At 40.7% G+C, this 25,158-nt stretch overlaps 1 protein-coding gene across 7 annotated transcripts in view; it reads left to right on the top strand.

The window, feature by feature from the left end:
- Positions 1-24,719, top strand: part of LOC125461811 (C-terminal-binding protein 2) — a 296,288-nt gene extending 271,569 nt beyond the window's left edge. For all 7 annotated transcript variants that reach the window (XM_048551038.2, XM_048551036.2, XM_048551039.2 and 4 more), the window contains 5 exons: positions 4,285-4,499; positions 8,826-8,956; positions 18,810-18,937; positions 19,769-19,886; positions 22,877-24,719. In XM_048551038.2, the coding sequence (XP_048406995.1) occupies positions 4,285-4,499; positions 8,826-8,956; positions 18,810-18,937; positions 19,769-19,886; positions 22,877-23,057 (773 nt within the window). In that variant the 3' untranslated portion in view covers positions 23,058-24,719. The remainder of the gene's footprint in view (positions 1-4,284; positions 4,500-8,825; positions 8,957-18,809; positions 18,938-19,768; positions 19,887-22,876) is intronic.
- Positions 24,720-25,158: the final 439 nt, after the last annotated feature.

The raw sequence follows: 25,158 nt of genomic DNA, 5'->3' as shown, positions 1-25,158 counted from the left end.
AGAATGTTAAATTACACATTTAAACATGGATCACTGTGGGCAAGACATTACACGTGTTGATATTAAATCAGATGCTTATATTTATAATATATACCATTTACTAACGAAACGTGCAACTAGTTCAACTGTAGTAGCTTGCTGGGTTACTGGCTTGTTCGTAGAATATTGAATAGAATGACTTTGTGTCTAATGACCTAGTGATTATACTGCAGCTGCTGTCTATCTGAAACTCTTCATTAAGTGTGTGTCAGGACCCTCAGCTCTAGCTGTGATAGTTGTCCAAGTCATGCCCAATTATAAATCCATTTAACCATAAACTCTGAAGAACATTCATCCCACACCCAAATCCTTGCCTTATTCCTGAAGCCCTACATTTCCCATAGCTAATCTACCTAGCTTGCACATCTTTTGACTGTGGGAGGATACTGGGAGCACCTGGCAGAAACCTATGCAGACATGGGGAGAATGTACAAACTCCACACTGACAGTCACCCAAGGCTGAATCAAATCTGGTCCCTGGCGTTGTGAGGCAGCAGTGCTAACTACTGAGCCACCGTGCCAATGTGACTTGAAATTCTGGCATTAAATTAGCAATGTCTCAAGGCTTATGACTTAATTTAAGTATTTGGCATTGGATGTTGTGTTTTGTATTGTAAGATAAAAATTCAGAACTGGATAGCATTTGTAAGAGGATAATTGTGAGCCAGAGGGACAGAAAAGAATCCCTGGATGCTAGTTACCTCTGGCCACCTTGAAGTGTTTTTTTTAAAAGCTTTTCTTTCTACATTGTTTACTTGACTCAAATTGGGAAGATGTGTAGTGCTGTTCCCTACAGCGCTATTGCCATTAATCTGTCACTAAATACATGCCCTTAATAGTCAGGTGAAAGAGCTGAGTTGCCATATAATAAAGAAACTTAATTAACTGTTTACTGCGCCAAACATATCTGTCTGAAGTTTAACATTCTGTTACCCAACTATTGAGAAGGTTTCTACTGTATAATCTCATTCATCATAAAATCATTTTAGTTGCAAGTATTGAGTTAGGGAAAAATAAGGGAGGCTCAGTTGGATAGTGTCCAAAGTACCAATTTGATTTTGTGATGTGACTTAAGTCTGCGAAATGTACTTTGGGCATTGTCAGCTCCTTGCTCAATAACATGATGTCAGCATGTAACAAATACTAAATGAAATAGCAAGAACTGCAGATGCTGGAGTCAAAGTTGATACAGTGCGGAGCAGGAGGAACACAACAGGTCAGACAGCATCAGAGGAGCAGGAAAGTTGATGTTTCAGGCCTAGACCCTGAAACATCGACTCTCCCATTCCTCTGATGCTGCCTGACCTGCTGTGTTCCTCCTGCTCCACACTATCAACAAACACTGAATTCATTATTAATTGGCTGTGCCCATCTGCAGGGGGCCCAGAGTCGTTTTGGCATTTGCTGATAACACTTAAAGTTAGCTTGCATCTTTTAATAGGAAGCTGCATTGTAGCTAGAGCCAGATGTTGACAGGAATTGGAGCTAACTTGGAAAAGAGTGAAGGATGGCACACCACTGAGGAGAGTGAGCTTCAGTTCTGCTCTAGACGTTTCGATGAAGGAGGTGAAAGGAAGGAGAACCATTTTTTAAGTGCACGGGGCTAGTTGAAAACACAGTGGGAGAAGATTACTGCGGTTGGACCCTGTTGCCAAACCCAGAGGACCTGTTAAAGTACCACAAGGGATGCAATGATCTCAAATGTGTGGTCACAGTCACTGAAATGATTTTCAAACATCATATTCTTCCAAATGCACAACTAGCCTCAAACACCACTGAATCACTACAGCCTGTTGCTGCAACACTTTTTCTATTAACCAGGACTCAGAATGACATTTATAGTCTTTATTTCCCATTTACTAATTTAGCATTACTGTATAGTTCACACACACGTCACAGCTTGCATATATTGCCAACTATTCAACCATGTCACCCGAATAGATTGCACAGCGCTCTCACACTTAACATATTCTTGAAGACAAAATGCTGTATAGTCAATAGCAGCAGAAACTACTGGGAGGGCCAGGCATTCCTACACATTTAGAATTAGAATAAGATTTTGTTGTCACATGTATTCACATAACAGTACAGTGAAAAGTGTTTCATCTTAGGTACAAAGGTACCTAGGTACAAAATCTTAGGTATAAGGTAGAAAAATAAAGAAACAAAGTTTAAAAGTTAAACATCACAGTCATTTTTAGTATTAAGTAGAGGAGATAGTGCTGTTATTGTTGGGCAGATGTGCCAATATGTAAAATGTGGAGGTCAGATTAGATGTGGAATCTATCAATGGGGAGAAATGGCATGAGTGCTGCCAGAGAAGGCCAAAAATGATGGAGATTTTGAGGCTATTAGAGGCTGAAGTCGCATATGGACTCTACTCAGGGGATTTAGATGAGGCCTTTGATGGGGTAGTCTACAGAAAAAATATTGCCGGGTAGGCACAACAGCATGCTTGGTGTGTTAGGAAGCCTTCAAAGGGAAGACATGCAATTATTATCCATGGAGGAGTGCAACACCAACTTGGTACAGAAATTTCTAGAGCTTTGGAATTGCATTCTTTCCAGCATTGTAATGGTGACCAGCTCCCTGTAAGCACATTTGGACCCAACTATGATGCAGCTTCTAATGGCCTTTGTTGCAGTTTCTGTTACAGCACAAGTAACAACCATCCAACGTTGCACTGGATACTTAAGTCAGCTCCCATCATTGCCATGGTTTACATTGTGCAAAATGGACTTTCAGGGTCCATTCCCCAATCTATGCTTCATTATTTTATAATCCAGGCATAGGTTCCATTTAGCACAGGTCTGCTGTCCTCATGAGGAGGAAAAATTTGTTTTCCCACACCTGATACTCTGCCATTGCCTTGTTTCTGCCTGGCAACCAGGCCAGACTTGCTGTCATGCTCCAATGTGGCTGCAATGTAGCTGTAAGAAGTGGCAGATCTTACTGAGGATTTCTTTTCACTCTTGATTCAGGTAAATAAATTACTCCGTCAACAACCTTAGCAAAATAGTTTCATTCAGACAGCGCTTCTCCCCACTCCCTTTTCCAACAACTCATCCTGATCCGTGCAACTTCAGTTCATTTTTCCAGCTGTGCTGTATTGGAACGAGAACACCATGGCGAAAAAGAACAGATTTGACAGAAACCTTGAAATCAGCAAAGAACAAATCCTTTACCACTTGCTACTCCACTGCCTCTGTAGTTTTGCAGGTTGAAAAATCTCTACAGAAAACCAAAAACTTGAATGATAGCAACAGTCAAAAAATATGAACCGATAACTAAAAGGCCTGATGGGAGATCCTGCTGCTGAATGCATGTTCACTTGTGTAAGGCTCCAAGAGGATGATAAATGGAATGTTTAGCTCACGAAGGTCTTGTCAATTCAGCATTAAATTCTGATTTACCTCATGATTTGCCCCCTCTACACATTATGTGCAGTGACTCCTGCCAGAGAAATGCCCTCACCAATATGGCATATTCGTGCAAAAAACCCAACAAATATACACCATGCCACAGCCACTGTTTCCAGATTTCTACAAGTCTTTGTGGTACCTAAAAAAGGGTGCTCATGAATCCAGTTTCTCAGATATATATTTTCAGTAGCTTATTTTTTCCTCATGTTGTGTTAGCAACATGGACAAATTATATCTGTAGGCATCTTCAAGACTTCTGTTAGTGCCATTGTCTGCTTGATAAGCCAGCAAATGGAAGCCTCACCAATAATCTATTTTCAGTCAAGACAATGGAGTCGGAAAGATGCCAAAACTTCCTCACAACAGGCACCCTGCAAACATTTGGTAAGGCCAACAATCATTCTAGGCTTTCCTAGGCCAGAATCTGAAGTTCCAAAACATTGCTAGCAATTCTCCCAAGATATGGACTTCTCTGTGCTTAACTTGTGTTTGGGATAATTGGAAGTTTCTTTGAACAAGAATACCTGCACATACAATAAAATGGTTATTATCTCTCCGAAAATCTCTCTGCTCCATGCTGCTTTAAATTTCTCTGTAAAATCTACTACTTTGGCTAAGCCTATTCTCTGATTTATTTATTTGGCTGAATGTAGAAATATGCCTGATAATAGTGCTGTTTAGTTCATTAGGATTTGCTTTACTATGTTACCTGTATTTTATAAATTGAACTGAAATTCTGCTTTGATTACATCATTCAGCTGATACTGTTGCTTACGTCACCATCACATAAACTCTAAATCAATGCTCATTTGGTCTTTTGCAGGTCGTGTCGGCCAAGCAGTTGCTGTTCGAGCCAAAATTTTTGGGTTTAATATAATATTTTATGATCCATACTTGCCTGATGGTATTGAGCGATCTCTAGGCGTACAGAGAGTGTATACCCTGCAAGATTTGCTGTACCAGAGTGACTGTGTGTCATTGCACTGCAACCTGAATGAACACAACCACCATCTTATTAATGACTTCACCATCAAACAGGTAATACTACTTATATCCTGGCTGTGGCTCGCACACATGTTGGAGTTTTCTTGGTTTCTAGTTTTAATTTACAAATGAAAAGTAATGCAACATCAGGGAAAAGGAGCTATCCTTATTACACACACATAACTGTCACAGCTAAAACTAATAGCATTGATATCTCTTGACTTCCCTGTGGTCATTTCCTCCAATTAAAAGCTGAAAAATTAGCGTAATCCCGTCCATTGCAGAGTGGAATACTTGTGCCAGTGTTTTACATTTACTCTGTTCCATAGTTCTTGATATTAAAAAGAGACTTGCTTTTAGGTAACACGGTGTGGAGCTGGATGAACACAGCAGGCCAAGCAGCATCTCAGGAGCACAAAAGCTGACGTTTTGGGCCTAGACCCTTCATCAGAGAGGGGGATGGGGAGAGGATTCTGAAATAAATAGGGAGAGAGGGGGAGGCGGACCGAAGATGGAGTGAAAAGAAGATAGGTGGAGAGAGTATAGGTGGGGAGGTAGGGAGGGGATAGGTCAGTCCAGGGAAGACGGACAGGTCAAGGAGGTGGGATGAGGTGGTAGGTAGGAAATGGAGGTGCGGCTTGAGGTGGGAGGAAGGGATGGGTGAGAGGAAGAACAGATTAGGGAAGTGGAGACAGGCTGGGCTGGTTTTGGGATGCAGTGGGGGGAGGGGACGAGCTGGGCTGGTTTTGTGATGCACTGGGGGGTAGGGGAGATTTTGAAGCTTGTGAAGTCCACATTGATACCATTGGGCTGCAGGGTTCCCAAGCGGAATATGAGTTGCTGTTCTTGCAACCTTCGGGTGGCATCATTGTGGCACTGCAAGAGGCCCATGATGGACATGTCGTCTGAGGAATGGGAGGGGGAGTTAAAATGATTTGCGACTGGGAGGTGCAGTTGTTTGCTGCGAACCGAGCGGAGGTGTTCTGCAAAGCGGTCCCCAAGCTTCCGCTTGGTTTCCCCAATATAGAGGAAGCCACACCGGGTGCAATGGATACAACATACCACATTGGCAGATGTGCAGGTGAACATCTGCTTGACATGGAAGGTCATCTTGGGGCCTGGGATGGGGGTGAGGGAGGAGGTGTGGGGGCAAGTGTAGCACTTCCTGCGGTTGCAGGGGAAGGTGCCGGGTGTGGTGGGGTTGGAGGGGAGTGTGGAGCGGACAAGGGAGTCGTGGAGAGAGTGGTCTCTCCGGAAGGCAGACAACGGTGGGGATGGAAAAATAGCTTGGGTGGTGGGTTCGGATTGGGATCTACAACCGCAGGAAGTGCTACACTTGCTCCCACACCACCTCCCTCACCCCCATCAATGTGGACTTCACCAGCTTCAAAATCTCCCCTTCCCCCACTGCATCCCAAAACCAGCCCAGCTCGTCCCCTCCCCCAACTGCATCACAAAACCAACCCAGCCTGTCTCCGCTTCCCTAACCTGTTCTTCCTCTCACCCATCCCTTCCTCCCATCTCAAGCCGCACCTCCATTTTCTACCTACCACCTCATCCCGCCTCCTTGACCTGTCCGTCTTCCCTGGACTGGCCTATCCCCTCCCTACCTCCTCACCTATACTCTCCTCTCCACCTATCTTCTCTCCATCTTCGGTCTGCCTCCCCCTCTCCCCATCCCCCTCTCTGATGAACGGTCTAGGCCTGAAACGTCAGCTTTTGTGCTCCTGAGATGCTGCTTGGCCTGCTGTGTTCATCCAGCTCCACACTTTGTTATCCTGGATTCTCCAGCATCTGCAGTTCCCATTATCACTTGCTTTTATGTAATGTTTTTCATAATCAGACTTCTCAAAGTACTGTACATATAATGAAGTACTTCTGAATGCAGTCAGTGTTATGAAAGAAATGCGGCAGCCAATTTGCTGACAAACTCCCACAAAAAGCTAGGTGATAATGAGGGGACAGTCTGTTTTTTGTGATGTTGAATGAGGGATAATTATCGGTCAGGATATCAGGGAGAACTCTCCTGCACTATTTCAATGTGGTCGAGAATGAAATGGCAAAAACCTGCCACGCGGCAAATCTTATAGTTTTGATTAGATCGTTGTTGATGCCAAAGGACAAGAAGATCAGCAGATCAAATTTCTTTGCCGTGTCCTGTGACCTTGTCTTGGCAACAAGTTTGAAACCAACATTCCAAGAGGATTAAGGAAGAGTCACATATTTACATCTTCATAGCAGACAATGGGATTGAGTCCAATGGAGAGAAAATATCTTGTAAATAATAAAGAGGAGAATATCAATTATTTACAATGTGTTTGAAGATGTTGACGTGTCAGTTTTCATTTCTTGCAATTTCTCTTTCCTTTGTTTGCTTTCTAATTTAACAAATTTTCTTAATGAAAGCCATATCTTAATGGAAAAATATCATATAAAAAGTGTATTTATTCTGACAATATAAAAACATAAGAAATATGAGCAGGATGAAGCCACTTAGTATCTCAAGGCAGATCCATCATTCAGTAAGATCATAGGTGATCTGATTAGGGCCTTTAACTCCATTTCCACATCTGTTCCCTCATAACCTTGGACTCCCTTGTAGATGGAGAAGAAGATAAAGTCAATTTTAAATATATTGCATGACCTAGCCTTCACAGCTCTTTGGGGTAGATAATTGCAATGGTTAACAACACTTGGAGAGAGGAAATTTCTTATTATTTCTGTTTTTAATGAGAGACCTCTTTTACTTTGAAACTGCAATCCCAAGTTCAAAATGCCTGCAAAACTAGAAAAACCTCTGTCTAATCTGTCAAGCTCCCTCAGAATCCTGTAGATTTCAACAAAATAACTTCTCATTCTTGTAATCGACTATGAGTATTGGACCAACTTGCTCAAACTTTCCTCCAAAAAAAACCCCTTCGTCTCAAGAATCAATCTAGTGAAAGTTCTAAACTATTTCCAACGTAAGTATATCTCCTCCTTAATATGAGACCAAAAATGTATGCTTAAAGAATAAAATTTGTGATATTTCTCAAAATTACATTGCCATGGGCTTGTTTCTTAGCAAAAAGAGGTGTTTCTGGGACAGTGAGCAGAATGCAAATGCTGAGATAACAGGGTGTAGAGCTGGATGAACACAGCAGGCCAAGCAGCATCTTAGGAGTAGGAAAGCTGACGTTTCGGACCTAGGCCCTTCATCAGGAAGAGTCTAGGCCTGAACCGTCAGCTTTCCTGCTCCTAAGATGCTGCTTGGCCTGTTGTGTTCAGCCAGCTCTACACCTTGTTATCTCGGATTCTCCAGCATCTGCAGTTCCTAATATCGCAGAATGCAGATGGTATCTGTATTCCACTAAGAGAGTTGCAATAATCTATAAATTGAAATTGCCAACTTGGTGATTACTGGTTTAGCTGTTGCTGCCTGAGTTCTGCTAGAACCATACTGCCGGGGCTTAGTTATTCACAAAAAGGTATTTTGTTCCCTGTGTTCTATTCGCACATCATTAGGCTATCTTGCATCCAGTGAATTTTTTTGCCTTTTGTTATCCTTTTCTTTCAGATGGTATTGACTTCTGCAATGTGTACATTAATTCCCAAATAGCAATTGGTAATGTGCCACCCCCGCCCCCGCCAACTCTTAGAGGCAGAGCCTGGTCCTATCTGCAAATCTGTTTTCTAGCAAGAACAAAGATGCTCCATCCCAATGACTTCCTTTTTCTTCCTTCTGGTCCCAGCACCAGTGAACACACGTTGCTGTGTCATGGAACTGTAGCTGTCCATCCATTAAATTAGTTTAAATTCTCAGAGCTGAATACTTTTTGAGTTACATTTTTAACCAGTTTTACAGTGGGTTTGGTAGAAACTGTTGTTGTAAATCAAATTTATTTTCAATACCCATTTTTGGTTGTATGGAAAGATCTGGGCCATACCAGACTGAATCTGGAATTTCGCTCAAAAATGACTGCAGAGTTGCAATGTTCTGAGAGATGTGGCAGTGTCTGTATTTTAAACCAGCTGAGGTTGAGTAGGTCTGAAGGGCCTGTCTTGTAATGATTCTATTACACTGTGTGTGCAATTATTTTAGCTTAGCTCTTTATTATTGTGTGTAAAGTTGAAGCACAAATAAAATCTCGCAGTGAATGTTACAGAATTTCTACTGACCACAGATGTCCAAAACATTTTTTTTCCCTTGTGCATTTGGTTTGTTTTATATGAAATTGCAATTTGTTTGACTTGTTTATTTTGAAGTTGTCAAGGAATTGTCATGACATTTCTGAATATCTTCTGTGAGGTATTGCATTTTGCCCTGACTGGCTCCAGAAATGATGTGAAGGTAATAGAGTAAGAACAAGCTCTTCTTTCTTCTTGTTGTTTGATCCATAGATGAGACAGGGAGCATTTTTGGTAAACACAGCCCGAGGCGGATTGGTTGATGAGAAGGCTTTAGCTCAAGGGCTGAAAGAGGGAAGGATACGAGGTGCTGCCCTTGACGTTCACGAGAGTGAACCTTTCAGGTAAGATACAACCAAACGTCAACAAGCTCCAGACATTATGTGGAAGGTTTAGTGTGACAACGCGCAAGTGAAATGCCATTATAATCCTCAGAAGCCCAACATTACATTGATATTCTGTGAAATGGTTGTCAAATAGCATCATGGTGGCAACAGTTGAATTTTGCACAAACATAAGTAATCTGTATTTAAATATTTTAGAAGCTGTAACAAACCAATGAATTATGATATGGCCAGTGAATCAGTTGAAATATCACAAAAAAAAACCTTTGGTGTTTCGCTCTTGTGAATTTGTAATGTGACTTGGTTAAATAACACAGGAATCTGGGTGTCATTACGTTTGAATCACAAAATTAAGATGCAAGTAATTAGGAAGGCCTATGGACTGTTGACAAGAGGGATGGAATGCACAAGTACGGAGGTCATATTATAGCTGTACGGGGCATTGGTAAGACTTTACCTGAAATATAATTTTAATCTCCTTACTTACGGGGAAATACCTGCACTGAAAATAGCTCCAAGAAGGTCCTCCAGCTGATTCCTGAAATGTAAACATTTTCTAATCAAGAAAGGCTGAGCAGATTGGGCTCATCCTCATTGGCATTGAGAAGAATGGTGGTGATCTTCTGAAATTTAGAACATTCTGAGGGAACTTGGCAGGGTAAGTGCTGAGAGAATGGGCAATGATAGAACTTGGGAGCACTGTTTCAAAGTGTCTCCCATTTAAGCTGGAAATGAGAAATAGATAATCCTTACCTTAAAATGTAAGGAGAATGTGGAACTCGAGCACAAGTTGAGTCAAGCACAAGAGTGGTTGAATCTAACAGTGGGAAGCCAGACAAGCAATCATTTGTTTATTTCCTCTTGTTGCAGTTTCATCTTTGGAAGTATACTGATGTGTTCATCATCACTCTCATTTTGAACAGAATTGAGGGAAAATAAACTTGAAATTAGTTCAATAAAACAAAGGAATACTGAAGCATGCTAATTGCTTGCAATTATTTCTTTTTAAAGGGACTGCAGATGTCAGACCTCTTTCCCAATATATTATCTTACGCCTAGTAGTTAGGATTTTAACTTTGCCAATGGAGAATGGGAGATTTCTTTATAATGAATTAACTAAACACTATATTCATAAACTGTAAGCTGAAGGATTGCATCATAATATAAGTAAATAAAAACACAGACACGCAATCTTTGGTTTTTGTGTGTTCTTTCCTATCTGAAGGAGACCCAGATATACGTCACTGAACAAATGAGTTAGTGAGATTGGAGAAAAGAGCCCCAAATTCCAAAGATAGCCTAAGAAAATCAAACAGTATCCCTCCAGAAAATCTCAGAAAAGAGTCCTTGAAAACAACAATGTTTTGAAGCCTCCGCACAGAAAAAGTAAAAGCTGCCACCCAGAAAGGAGGGGTAGCAGTTCTGATCTGAAATTGAAGATGTCTGGTCAGTCCTGAAGGCTGTGAAATTCTTGGTGTAAAAATGATGTGCTGCTCCTTGAGATTCTCTTCAGCGTCATTAGAATAGTGCAAGATGCCAAGGACACAGCCCCAGATAGCAGTGGGCAGAGAATTCAGATGGCTGGTGGATGCTGAGATGCACCACCAGTGGCATAATATGCTGTCAACCCATGACCCTTGATGCTCCACAAGGATCCAGTTTAGAGATCATCAGACTGATCTCAAACAAAATGTCTTCAATACATTTAAGGCACAGAACAAGAAACTGATTACTGTCATTTGATAGTGATATTTTTTTGAATTGTTCGTATTTTAGAAACCTTATTTCTAATACTAGGTTTTCAACTTCTAAGAAAACAATGCAGCACTTAATTCTCTCTGAAAAAGTATTCACATGATTGCGTGATTTTCAGGGTTTTTTTTGACTGCTGGTTCATGCTTAGGAAGGTTCATTGCTGTTTCTTGGTTGCGGTATTCTACACCCCTCTATTTGGAATTTATTGGTGTTTCATGAAAGTAAAATCTGATCGAATGATGTGAAAATGTTGTGTATTATTTCAAAATGATATTTGAGATTGATTAAATGCAAACTATCTTTTGTAAATATCAGCAAATTTCCTCCATGCTTTTCATGGGGAATCACAAAATATGTTCTTTACAAAGATAAGAACAAGATATTAAATATTCCAAAAGTAGTAGTCTTTTATAAGACTGAAGAGATCTACACTTTTGGACATACGTGTCTTAATTACTGGCTCTGATATTTGAATTGTGGGTGGGGGCTGGAATAGGACTTGAACAAGGAACGTTCCACATATCCCATGAAGAGACAGGCATAACTGGGGCCCATGTGGGTACCCACGACCACCGCGCTGACCTGAAGAAAATGAGATGAGTTGAAAAAGAAGTTGTTGAGGATAGGATGAGCTCGACCAAGCGGAGGAGGGCGGTGGCCGGTGGGGGAAGTTCAGGCCTTTGCTCTAGGAAGAACCAAAGAGCTCTGAGGCCCTCCTGGTGGGGGATGGGCTTGTACAGAGACTGCACATCCATAATAAAGAGGAGGCAACTGGAGCCTGCAAACTGGAAATTTTGAAACTGGTGTAAAGCATCAGAGGAATCAAGAATGTACATGGACAGGGATTGGACCAGGGGAGAGAAGACTGAGTCAAGATAGTAAGAGATGAGTTCTGTGGGGCAGGAGTAGGCTGAAGCAATGGGTCTATCCAGGCAGTCCTGTTCGTGGATTTTTGGAAGGAGACAGAAGCTAGCTGTGTGAGGTAGTGGTGGCGGGAGTTGAGGGTGTGGTCGCCAGATGAAATGTGATCAGTGATTTTAGTTGATACAATGGCCTGATGTGCCATGGTGGGGTCATAGTCCAGGGGAAGGTAGAAGGAGGCATCTGAAAGCTGCTCTGCGCCTCTGCAATATACAGGTTAGTACGCCAGACTACAACAGCCCCACCTATCAGCAAGCTTAATAACAAAGTCAGGGTTGGATCCAAGTGCACAAAGTACAGTCAGTTCGGAGGGAGATAGGTTGGATTTGGTGAGAGGGGCAGAGAAATTGTGGTGAGCAATATCACGTCGACAGTTCTCAATGAACAGATCAAGTGCAGGTAGAAGGTCAGAGGGAGGGGTCCAGGTAGAGGGAGAGTGTTGGAGCTGGGTGAACGGGTCTGTGCAATGAAGAGAGGACTCTTGTCCAAAGAAATGGGCACGGAAGTGAAGACGCATAAAGAAGAATTCAATAGCACATGTTGCCCAAAATTCATTAAAGTGAGGGCACAGAGGGGTAAAGCTGAGGCCTTTGCTGAATACAGAACATTCAGCATTGGAGTGTGGAAGGTTAGGAGGGATGGTGAGTACCCGACAGGAGTTGGCATTAGAGTAGGGGATGGAGTCAGAGGTAAGGGAAGGGGAGGAGAGGAAGGTTCAAAAGGGCCCTGGGTATCTCTTGAGTTATTGCATCTTGTGGGCCTTGATATCTGAAAGGAAATGAAAAGGTTTCTTGTTAGCACGACGTATGAGCCGGAGCATGAAGTGGAACTGCAGAGTGGTGCAAGTCTGAGCCAGTGTGTTGCAAAGCTGTTGGACAGAAAGGCTGAGAGTGCCCATGTGGTGCCACATGGCACTGAGCGTGGACCTCAGGATGCAGCAAGAGCGGCTGTCCGTGGATTGTTGAACATCATGGAGATATCTGTGATCCTGGGAGGAATCAAAACACGAGGGATAAAACGTCAGTTGGAATCCACATGGGGTGAGTCTGAGCCGAAGGCAGTCACTGAGGAATGTGATATGGCTGTGAAAACGAGTTTTAGCAAATACCTGGTCAAACACCAGGAGTGACAGTGAGATTAATGTTGGTGGGCAAGAAGAAAGATTGGAACGGAAATCCCATCGGAGAGAGGAGCAGAACTTATTCAAGGTGGGCATGCCTGAAAGAGATGTGATAATGAGTTAAATACTAAATAAAAACCGAAAGAACTGTGGATGTTGTAAATCAGAAACAGAAACAGAAGTTGCTGGAAAAGCTCAGCACATCTGGCAGCATCCTCCACCTCTGACCTCACCCCTTCGCTACCCTCTTGCACAGTGATAGGGTTCCCCTTGTCCTTACTTACCATCCCACCAGAATCCACATCCATAAGATCATCAGACGCCATTTCCACCACCTTCAGTGACATGCCACCACTAGACGCACGTTCCCCTCCCCTCCCTTGTACACCTTTCGCCAGGACCACTTGCTCTGGGACACACTGCTCCATATATCCTTCAACCCCTGCATCCCCAAGGCACCTTCCCCTGTAACCAACAAAGGTGCAACACCTGCCCATTTACTTGCTCTGTCCCCAGTATCCAAGGACCCAAACATACCTTCCAGATGAAGCAACACTTCACCTGCACTTCCCAGAATCTAGTCTACTGCATTCAATGCACACAATGCGGTCTCCTCTACATTGGGGAAATGGGGAGTAGAATGGGTGACTGCTTCACAGATCATCCACATTCCACTTGCAAAAACGATCCTGAGTTTCGAATTGCCTGCCACTTTAACGCACCGCCCTGTTTCCTGGCCAACATCTCTGTCTCTGGCTTGCTGCAGTGTTCTAGCAAAGCCCATCACAGGCTGGAAAAACAACACCTCATTTTCCACTTGGGGACTCTATAGCCCTCTGGACTTAATGTCAAGTTCAGTAAACTCTCCCATGTCCTAGCCCCCTGCCCCACACACCAGGCCATGTTACCACATTGCCTGCCATTACATACTGCCCATTGTTAGTCACTAACGGTCCCCATTAACAGCTATTTACCTTCCCAGCCAGATTGTTATCAACTCCTTTGTCTATCCAACTGCTGTTCTCTTTCTCCGGGCTCTTTGCTTTATCCTGTTGTTTACTCCTACCCCGTTACCCTCCCTATTTTCTGCATATTAACCAATGTTTCCCCAGCTACCATCAGTTCTGAGGAAGGATCACTGGACCTAAGTTTTAATTCTGATATTTTTTGTTACAGATGCTGCCAGTCCTGCTGAGCTTTTCCAGCAACTTCTGTTTTTGTTCTTGATTTACAGCATCCGCAGTTCTTTAGGTTTTTATTTTGAATTAGCCCTCACTTTTTTGTACAGATTCAGTGTATGAGCATCCAGTTGTATTTTTCTTTTTGACATTTTGTACAACTCCAATTAAGGTTTTAACGTGTAACTTGTATTCTAACATTGCCACATCGGTTTGATATTGTATTCAGATTTCAGCCATGACATTTAGTGTTAACCATTACTTCATATTCCTTAAAAATATTCAAAAAATCTGAGCAAAGTACCTTTGTGTCACATTACAGAATTCTTTTATGTGGGGTTGGTGCAAAGATGATGCAGTCAACTCTTGTTAAAGTATACATATTGGAGGAGAGGTGGACAAGTTGAGGAATGGAAGAAGAGACCAGGCATGATGGTGGGGTCTGGTGATGAGGTGAAGCTGATGATGGCAGGGGTAGTAAGCATATTCGATCCCAGTGGTTTTTAGGCAAGCAGACACATTGTCAGAGGGGTGGGTCTTTACTGGGCAGTTGTTTAAACTTGAAAGAAGTGCCCCTGCTCATCCTGGCCAAGAGCTAGTGCTGCAAAGGCACTGACCTCGTGGGCTCTGTCTTTTGCTTCCTCTAATTTACTAGATTTTCTGAGCCATAAGAAACCTAGCCCACCATAGCTAAAATTAAAATGTCGATAAATATGAAGGTGCACAGCCTTATTAAAATATATAAATAACTAATCCACTTTCTGCAAGATACATAGTCCACTCCTCATCCTGCTCCTAGAAATATCAGAAATTGGTAGGTATGAGGTAGATTCCTGTTAAACAAGTATTTGTTTGATCTTTTGAAAAGTTGAGAATGTGTAGAAATTGACTATAGCTTGTACACCACAAAATAATTTTCCAAAAGGGCATGGAACAAATGTGAAGTCTCTGTTGTACATGATATGAACCTAATGCCAGTTTCCAATGTCTACTAATCAGCTTCACCAACATAATGATGATATATTATAGAATAAACATTCACATATTGCCTGCTATATTGGACCCTTCCATGCTTGCTTTATACTTGTCAAATGCAAAGTATGTGATTAATTTTCTAGGCCTAGCACTCCTTTGAGTTTTTCGAAGCCATTTTCAATAAAGGCAATTTAGATGAGCACTCGGTCCCAAATGCTGTGGCCATGATATAAAGCATCTCGGTCTGGGGTTAGTGCTGGAATCGCCAGCACTAATGTATGTGGCAGAATCAGTTGCACCATCATCCAATTCTTACTATAGATATTGGTCACTAAGTCAATGCTTAACTGTGGATCCTTGCCCTCTTTAATTAGACGGGTGATCTTTATTTGGTATCAAACTGTTAGAAAGTGTCATTCAGTAGGAGACAGTACAGATTCTGTGGCGGGGGGAGCTGGAAGTAAAAGAGAACATGTTAAGACAAGGAGAGGGGAAGATGTAGTGTTGTGAGTTGATAATAGGACAGATATTATTGGGGAGATATGCCCTCAGTGTTATGAGGGAAAGGGACAGAGTCACTTTGTGCTAGATGGGAAAACTGGAATGAGAGCAAGCCAGGAGAGACCCCTTTTGGGTTGGTGAGGGGTGGGAGTGGTAACTCTGTACATTCAATTCTGTACAGTTTCACAATTCCAGAATTGTGGCAAATGTGTTATTCTATGTTTTATTACTTTAAGGATTTTTAACAAGTTATTTATTCACTTGCTTACAGTTGCTCTGCTATTATAAATAATCATGCTGCTTTAGAGAGATTTCTCCTCTTTGTAGGAGGCTAGGAATAAGAAATGCCATGCAAGGATTTAAACCTGAGGATAATAATTTTGCCTTTGAGGCAGGGGCAATTAATTGGCTTTCTTTAGGTTGCTCCTTTTAGTGTAAATATGGACATGAAAAGTTACAATCAGAAATGGTTAACTTTTAGAATCTAGCAAGTATGAGAACATTGAGGTTTCTTTTAGACGAGTAGTGTACACTGATTTTGATGTATTTTAAATGGTAAATAATGTACAAAATTGAACAATATGGTGGAACTCATGCTTGGCCAAAATGAACAAACTACTCCCAAACAAATTGAGCAAGACGATTAAACTTAAGTAAATTCTAAAGGATGTTTGTAATAAATACATTGCATGCAGCAACACTCCGGCATTGATATAATTCACATCAGATGCTTCTGTACTTACCTTTATACTGGTTAGCACAGTGCTCAGATTTTGTTCTTAATTTGCATGGAACTGTTTATAGGAGCAGCTGTTTCTATTTTCTGCATCTGGGACTCAGCAATGACCTTAAACCTCGGTACATATGTATGCTTCAGCTTTAAGTAAATGTAGGGTGTGAAACACTCATTTTTCTTTAGCTAAACACAGGTCTGGATTTAACATTAATAATTTCCTAGCCTGACTCATCGACATGGTACTGGAGAATATTGAACGAGTGCCACCCAGGGGAGCCATTGCCAAATAACTTTCACTGTGATTTTAAGGCAGTATTAAACAAGCTGTTCAGATGACAGGAATAAACTGCTGAAGATCTGCTTTTGCATTTTATAGACTTTACCAAAATCTTTATAATCACTTCCAAATATCACCAATTCTCTGTGTGCGCACAATAGTGTGCGGTACATTCCTTAGCAATTCCCTGTAAATCATAACACTCATCACTTCCAGTGCCCACAACTTTATTTCTGAACTGGATTTTCACATTGAAGCACTGTACTTGCTTCATGCTGATAGCCTTCTCACAAATAAATGCACATTCTGCTCTTCCCATAGCCAAAGTACTTTGGTCTGCTGCAGATGAATTGTGCAAATTGCTAACCTTGTCGTTTCAATTTTTGTTGTTTTGTATGGAAAGCTGTGACTGGATTGTAGCACTTACAGGCTTATAGTGTCATTAATCAGTCATCAAATCCTAATAGTACATTCACTGTATACTACTACTTATAAAACAATAAATTATGCAAACCTTTATTATAAGAGAAATAAACAGTAATTATTTTTCAGGCAGACACAAAATGACCATCACCATAATGGTCTAAATCTTGATCTAAAGCTGAATTGTAACAAAGAATATTGGGAATAATGTCTGCCTGTTATTTAATTACCCAGAATATAAATTCTTTTGTTAAATAATTTTTCTATTCCTTTGGGAAAATAGACACCTTAGGTACAAATGTCACTGTTAGCAATGTCCATGCGGAGACTGTAGAAAATTATTTATTTTTAGTAAATATCTTTAATCAAAACTGAAATTCATTGAAGAACTGGTATTTTAATCCAGGGTTTTACAATCTGTTATGCTGGGGATTTAATCAAAACACGGGTGTGATGGCTAACCAGCCAAAATTCCTAAATGCAAAGCTTGCACCAACTGGCAAAATCAAGATTTTCTGGTTGTTCTCGGCCTCTGATTTCTCCATCTGAAGGTCACGATCTCTTCTGTGTGCTGTGCCAGAGGATCCAGAATCTATTGTCATGAACACTAAGATTTACAAAACTGGGGCAGCACGGTGGCTCAGTGGTTAGCACTGCAGCCTCACAGTGCCCGGGACCTGGGTTCGATTCAAGCCTCGGGCGACTGTCTGTGCGGAGTTTGCCCATTCTCCCCGTTGCTGTGTGGGTTTCCTCTGGGTGCTCCAGTTTCCTCCCACAGTCCAAAGATGTGCAGGCTAGGTGGATCGGCCATGCTAAATTGCCCGTAGAATTCAGGGTTGTGTGGGGTATCAGGGGATGGGTCTAGGTGGAATGCTTCAAGGGGCGGTGTGGACTTGTTGGGCCAAAGGGCCTGTTTCCACGCTGTAGGGAATCTAATCTAATCTAAAAGTCTTAACAAATGGGATCATATCCATCTTTCTGCTCTATAATTCTGTTCATGTCTTGGGAATTCCTTCTAAAAGGTTATTGGTCTCTGAAGGAATAGCAACACTCAAATTTATGGAAGAAACTACTTCGGCTAAAGCGATGTATGAACGTGGAACTTGATATTACAGTAGCTAAAGCTAATTGTATAGATCGAATTAAGGGGGACTTAGATGAGTCCATGAGGAATAAGGGAATAGAGAATCAGTGATAGATTCAGATGAGAAAATGTTGTTTGCCTGTATATCCTATACGTATTAACCACATAATTTTAACATCTCACTGCTGTTCTGAATGATGGGATAGTTTAACTTCTGTTGCTGGCTCTTTCTTTGACTTGAAATTGAGATGAAGCAAACAAGAGAATTGAAAGCTAGTTCTTTTTTCCATTCATTCAGGGACTGTAGGTGTCACTGGCGGGACCAGCATTAATTGCCCGTCCCTAATTGCCCTCGAGAAAGTGGGATGAACTGCTGCAGTTCACTTGGCGTAGGTAGACCCACAATGCCATCAGGGAGGAAGTTCCAGGATTTTAACCCAGTGCCACTGAACGAACAACACTATATTTTCAAGTCAGGATGGAGAGAAATTTGTAGGTTGTGGTATCCCATGTATCTGTTGCATTTGTCCTTCAGGATGGAAGTGGTCATGGCTTAGGAAGATGCTGTTCAAGCAGCTTTCATGATTATCTGCACTACATCTTCGGCTGTGAGAAGATATAAGCAGAAAAGGAAGTTGGGAGACTGTACTAAAGCTGCTGTACTTGTCCTTTAGCCCATAACGGAGACAGAAATTATTGCTTTTAACGTTTTTGGCCTGAGGAAACTTTGGTATTCAGTGTCATTGTGGACAGCTTTGGTAGTTTGAGTTGCATGTGCCTGCCATTTCAACGGGATTCTTTTACTGGTTAATCTTATTTGTTTGTTCCATATGCAAAGAGCACTATCATAATAGATAAATGTCTCGTTTTTATTCCTATGCAGTTTTACACAAGGCCCTCTGAAAGATGCTCCCAACTTGATCTGCACACCACACACATCCTGGTACAGTGAACAGGCATCCCTAGAGATGAGAGAAGCAGCTGCTACTGAGATTCGCAGAGCTATTACAGGTGAGACCATCTGACAGTTAGATGTAATTTAGATGCAGTTTAAGAAACAAACAATTATGATTCCTCTTTATGTGTAATTATGGGAAAGTGACAGTTTTGATTTAAGTAAATATTTTAATCAATCTACTCAAAATATTATAAGTTTAATACTTAAAGCATTTACAGTTATTGCCATTTTAATCTCACTGGTATGACAGTTTAGAGATGAAATTATCTATTTGTTTGTGGGACGTGGCTGTTGCTGACAAGGACAGCATTGATTGCTCTTGAGCAAAAGGTGGTGAGTCATCTTGTTGAACTCGTGTAGTAATGCCTGTGCTGCTGAGAGAGAGGATTTTAACCCTGACAGCAAAAGATACATTTCCAGGTCAAGGTAATGTGCAACTTGCAGCTGGCGAGTGTTCCCATGTACCAGCTGCTCTTGTTACTCCACAAGGTAGGGTCAACTGTTTTGGAATATGCTGTTGGAGGAGCCTTTGACAAGCTGCTGCAATGCATCTTTTAGATCACTTTCACACTGTGACTCCAATTCGAGGCTTGAATATAGCATGATCCCTTGTGTGGTAAGGCCGTAGGGGAGGAGAGAACATTTAATAAGGAGGGAACTGTACACCATAGCAATGTTGGAGTTTGTGACCTCAAATTTTCAGCACGTGATCCCCAGTTGGGGAGCTGCCCCACACTTTGGGAAACACTGACATCAGTGAAACATTAGAGGTGGAGGGTGTGAGTGTTTAAGGTCAAATAATTATTATATTTATGTTTTCCTCATGAATATATAGTCGCAGTTTTTTAAAATTCTGGTATACACACCCTTTTTGCTTGCTCCAGGCCGAATCCCAGACAGCTTAAGAAACTGTGTAAATAAGGATTACTTTGTCACGACTACAGCCTGGCCAACGATGGACCAGCAAGCTGTCCACCCGGAGCTCAATGGAGCCACCTACAGGTAAGAATATTACATATTTGTGTGTTAACAGGAAAATTGTACTAGCATCAGATGTAGCAAACTTAATTTTTATCATTTTAATTTTTCCTCATGATTTTCTAGGTTTTTAAAAAATATTAATGGGTTGTGGGTGTTGCTAGCTAGGCCAGCCTTTATTGTTCATTCCTAATTAAGGTTAAGAGCCAACCACAATGTCGTTTGTCTGGCGAAATATGTAGGCCAGTAAAGATTGCAAGTTTCCTTCCCTAAAAGGCTTTTACAACAACTGTTACATGGTCACCATTGGGATGGCTCTTTATTCCAGTTTTTAAATTGATTTCAAATTTGACCGTTGCCCACTATGTCCCCAAAACATTTGTACAGATATTTGGGTTATTAATCCTGCAACATTAGTTTTGTGCCAAATCTGTCGGAAGCAGTAATGTTTCCTCTGGTGCAAGTCTTGGTGAAATAACAATGCCGCTGACTTTGAGACTCCATCTACTCACTTGGGAGGGATGGTCTGTGGTTGTGAAAAGCATGAACATGTATGGTCGAACTGTCAGACTGTGGATTTTGAATGCAAAACATTCAAAGTTACTATTTTTGATGGGCAAATTGCTAGCTGTAGCTGAGAATAGTAACTGACTTGCTTAGTATTTTTACTATTTCATGGATGAAAGTGCAGTGTCCTTGGAATATTCCAATCATGACGTTGACACATATAGTTTATAGCTGTTACAACTATAAAATTTGACTCCAGAATTGTTACAAGAAATGTTGAGCCTCTTCTCAGTTGCTAATTACATGATGCATGTTAACGACTTTGAGTTTAAAGTCTGGCCTTGATGTGTTCAACATTCATCTCTGGGATGAACTTATCAGCGTTGCATTGGGCAATTAAACATTTAATTGTGGAGGCTTATGGGAAGTTGGTAACACGTCACTCTCATCCTATCACTGTGTGTATCTATCTTTAGTCCGCCTCCCCCTCTCTCCCTATTTAACCTTGTCCCATCCCCCTTTTCTGATGAAGAGTCTAGGCCCGAAACATCAGCTTTTGTGCTCCTAAGATGCTGCTTGGCCTGCTGTGTTCATCCAGCCCCACACTTTGTTATCTTGGATTCTCCAGCATCTGCAGTTCCCATTATCTCTGATCACGGTGTTATTCGTGATGGCTGTTCAACAGTTTATTTGCTAAACTGTCCTACCATCTTCAACCAAATGGTGAGGTTTGTCATGAGAACCAAGAGCAACAGGCAGCACTAACTAAATAATTAGCTACCCTGGTAGATGAAAGTGGACATTTCACTTATCAGAACATTATGATATTCTTTCAGCTGCAGAAGTTTGATAAGTGTGATCTAACCATTCATGTGTAATTAATAGTTGTTCCTTAAAGGCCATAACGGCATAAGAATGAACTGGAGCTTTTAATCAAAAATCTTTCTCCATTGCCAGAAATTTCCTTTGGCCCTCAAGAACAGTCATTAAACATAGTTAACAATGAAATGTTGAAGCAGTCATCATTTTTTCATCATTGACTGTTGCCAGAAATTTTAGCTTGTCCTCTTAGTGTTTAAAAAAAACACATGTTTGAAAAATGCTGCTGTATTGTTGTTTACCTCTGTTAGAATACTGAGTAATTCCATATAGTGTTTGTATACAAATTACTGATGATGTATCATAATTCTGGCAAGGAATATAAATATTATTCTACGGTTTAAAATCCTTAATGCATTCCTGCCAGGTCCTCAAGTAATTTTATGTGGCTTATGTAAGATACCATAGACGCTGGAGATCTGACACAAAAACAGAAAGTGTTAGAGAAACTCTGCAGGTCTGGCAGCATCTGCGGTGAGAGGAACAGAATTAATATTTCAAGTCTAAAAACTCCAAGATCTGAGGGAGAGGATCTTTGGACCCAAAATAATCTCTTTTTTTCTCCACAGATGCTGCCAGATATGGTTCTCTAACATTCAGCATTTTAATTGTACGTGACTCCACTTGCAATGAGTGGACTCGTTCAATAATGGTGACATCAGTTAAATTTCAGCCAGGCTGCTCACATCCTGTATTCAAACTGCGGAAATAATTAAGAGTTTTAATTCAATGAAAGCACTTGCTCCATCTTACCAACAAAATATATAATACTAGGCAGAAATATGACTTTTTTTCTGAAGGATGCATTAGCTGCAACTTCGTTTTCAATCAGTATCCAAAATCTTTGGAGAGATGGTTAGTGGCTTTTTGTCATTGGAATAATGACAGAAACTACCGGCTTAAAGACAGCAAGAAACAAATTCTGTGTATTTCTCTCTTAACAACAGTGTACACAATACCCCAGTGCAGAATACAAACTCCTTTGCTGTCAATCATTTGAGAAGAGTCTTAAATGTTGAGCTCTTCTCATTCACAAAAATAATTCCTATACTGTATTGATATTTAAAGCTTGCCATATATTTCAGCCAGCAGCTGATATCATCTGGTGACAAAATGCTATAAAGTAAGAAAAGTATGTATTTTAAAGTCACGTTTCACTTAATAGGCAATGAGCAGCTTCTGTCTCTAACCAACCTACCCGTTCCCTTACCTCTAAAGATGTTGGTTCATGCCGTGGTTCGGCAACTTTTGATGTATCTAGTCCTTTATTATTTCAGATTGACCATTTTCCTTAAGATGGAGTGCTAGAGAGTTTTAAATGCAGGACATCCCATCAAATCTCACTTTACAGCCTTACCCACTATCCATAACTTCATTATGTGGCACTGATGCATTGTTTATTATAAATGTAATTTGTTTGAAGTCTGGCCTGTCTTTCCAGGTGTGCAGAGATTCATAAAACTCAGATGCCAACATTAGATTTTTGGGTGTGCTTTCAGTTTCCAATTGACTGGAATGACTAAGGAGAAATATTGCTGACAAGAGTTTATCAGTAGTAGAACAGAATGTCTGAGTCAAGCTTGTGTTTTGGAAGTTTTACATTTAATTCATCCTGTCTTCTTTTATAGGTACCCTCCTGGTATAGTAGGAGTAACACCTGCAGGAATCCCAGCATCTATGGAAGGAATGGTACCTGGGGGGGTGCCCGTCTCCCATAACCTTCCTGCAGTGGTGCATCCTTCCCACACTCCATCTCCCAATCAGCCCACAAAACACGAAGGCGACAGAGAGCACACCTCTGAGCAATAGCATATTACAGAGCTCATCCAGTATAGGGTTGGGACCAAGAGACACTGAAAAATATCATTATAAAAATTGAATATTTATAGGATATTTGAGACCTGAAACTCTTCTAAGAATTTGTACTCTTTACAGCCGCCAGCTTGGGATGTTACAGTGTTATCCATGGATGGGGATAAAAGCTGCATTAAACCCAAGAACTCCCTTCACTCAACAGAAACTAAGAAGTATTTTACAGAGTGTTTTCCAATGATATGTCCCTGTTGATAAATGTGTGTCATGTTCCCTCATATCTTTTATCTGTTGATCACAAACTTTACTGGGTAGACTTTTCTTATATCATTGAAATAAGTGTTTGATAGATGAGGAGAGAGAGAGTGAAATGTGTAATTGACAGAAAATGGTAGCCTTAGGTGTGAAATTTTAATAGTTAGCTTGAAGCATTTCCCTTCATTCTCAGGAACAAATCTTTTTGTATTGTTTGTCAGCAAGTTTGACTTCAAAACATTTGTTCCTCAAGGACTCCCATTTCTTGAACACATAAAACTTATTTTTCTCATAATGTGGCATTTTATATGAATTCACTGTTTTGTCTGGACATTTGAGTCCATCATGGTCTTAGAGTTAACTGCATCAGCAATGAAGCTGGTGAAAAAGAATGAACTGTTACATGGGATGTGACAGCCAGCAGTGATGCTCCTTATGGTGTTGTGTTGGTTAGCGTGGACTCTTCCAGTGAAAAGCATACCAGATTCAAATGTAGAATGTTAAAAATCCCTTCCCCTTCACTCCACTTAGGTAGAACTCATGATCCAGGTCAAGCTTACTCCCCCAGCATTACTCTTTACTCATCCTAAGTATTTCCCCTAGCAACATTTTTTTTTTGATACTCAAAACACTGGATGTTATCAATCCATTTGCCTGATTTCACTTAAAAACTGCAGCTCACATTACAGCTTTCAATTTCCTGTAAACATAATCTTTGGTTAATGTTCTTTTCAAGTAACAGATGCATTTTGTGTTTTATTTAGTTATATTCAGTTACTGAGTGAATGGCTAAGTTGAGTTTAGTATTGCACATTATTAGAACCCATACAAAGTTCTGATCCAAACATTTATCTTTGCTAAGTATGTGTTAATTGTGATTCCTTCTTATTTTTATTCTAGAGTTGATTTCTTGTATGTAGGTTGCAATATTTTAGAAATATCAGCAAAGACAAAGTGTCTGGTGATTTCTGTGAACCTATGGAAGTGCATACCACTGCTGAGAAGTGGAGGGGGAAAAAGAGATATTGACTGTACCTGGATATTACCCTACCCCTTTATAAGATGGGTCATCACCCAATGATGGAATATTTGTATGTGGAAAAACTCTGTTTAAACATTTTTTTAGGCTAAAGTGTTATCATTTAATCTAGAAAGCTCTTTATTACTGTCTGTTAAACTGTGTCATAAAACTTGCTGTTCTGTTGTTCAGATGTTGTGTGCAACCATGTTGGGTTAAAATTACTAGTGTTAAACCTTTTTCACTTGAAACTTTTTTGGTAGCTGTGCAGTGACAGTTTCCAATTGCAGGTAAAATCATTTTTAAGTCAGTCTTTCAATTTCTATATTTCTTCAACAATTTGTGTTAACAGTGAAAATATAAAGAATTAAAAATATTCCAAGTCATGTTTTTGCATGTTTCTTACTGTCAGCTGCTCCTGAAAACCATACCTCGACAAACTATTATATATTTTTCTGTCACTTTTGTGTGCAACACATTTTTAAGATTTGGCATCATTTTCTTTAATGTAACTAAGTGACATTGCAAGAGTATTGTTATTGTTCTTAGTTTTAAATTTTACTCAACACATAATCAGCAGTGAGGAAGGAACCATATAGGGAAAAACCCTGTATCGGTATTATTCTCATTCTAGAGTTATCCACTCACTTGTTGTCTGAACCCAGAAGTGAGAATAGTTTATGGGAAGGAGACCACTCTGTTTATTTATGCCTTTTCTGGAGGAAATTCAAAACTAATCACTTGTACTGTCTGTCAGTAGTTTACCTAAAATATTTGTTGGCTTTTCCCCTGAATTTTATATTTTCTATAGATTTGTTCACAGGA

Source organism: Stegostoma tigrinum, chromosome 20, assembly GCF_030684315.1.
Source record: "Stegostoma tigrinum isolate sSteTig4 chromosome 20, sSteTig4.hap1, whole genome shotgun sequence".
Classification (NCBI taxonomy): Eukaryota; Metazoa; Chordata; class Chondrichthyes; order Orectolobiformes; family Stegostomatidae; genus Stegostoma; species Stegostoma tigrinum.
This window is presented reverse-complemented; position numbering and strand designations above follow the sequence as displayed.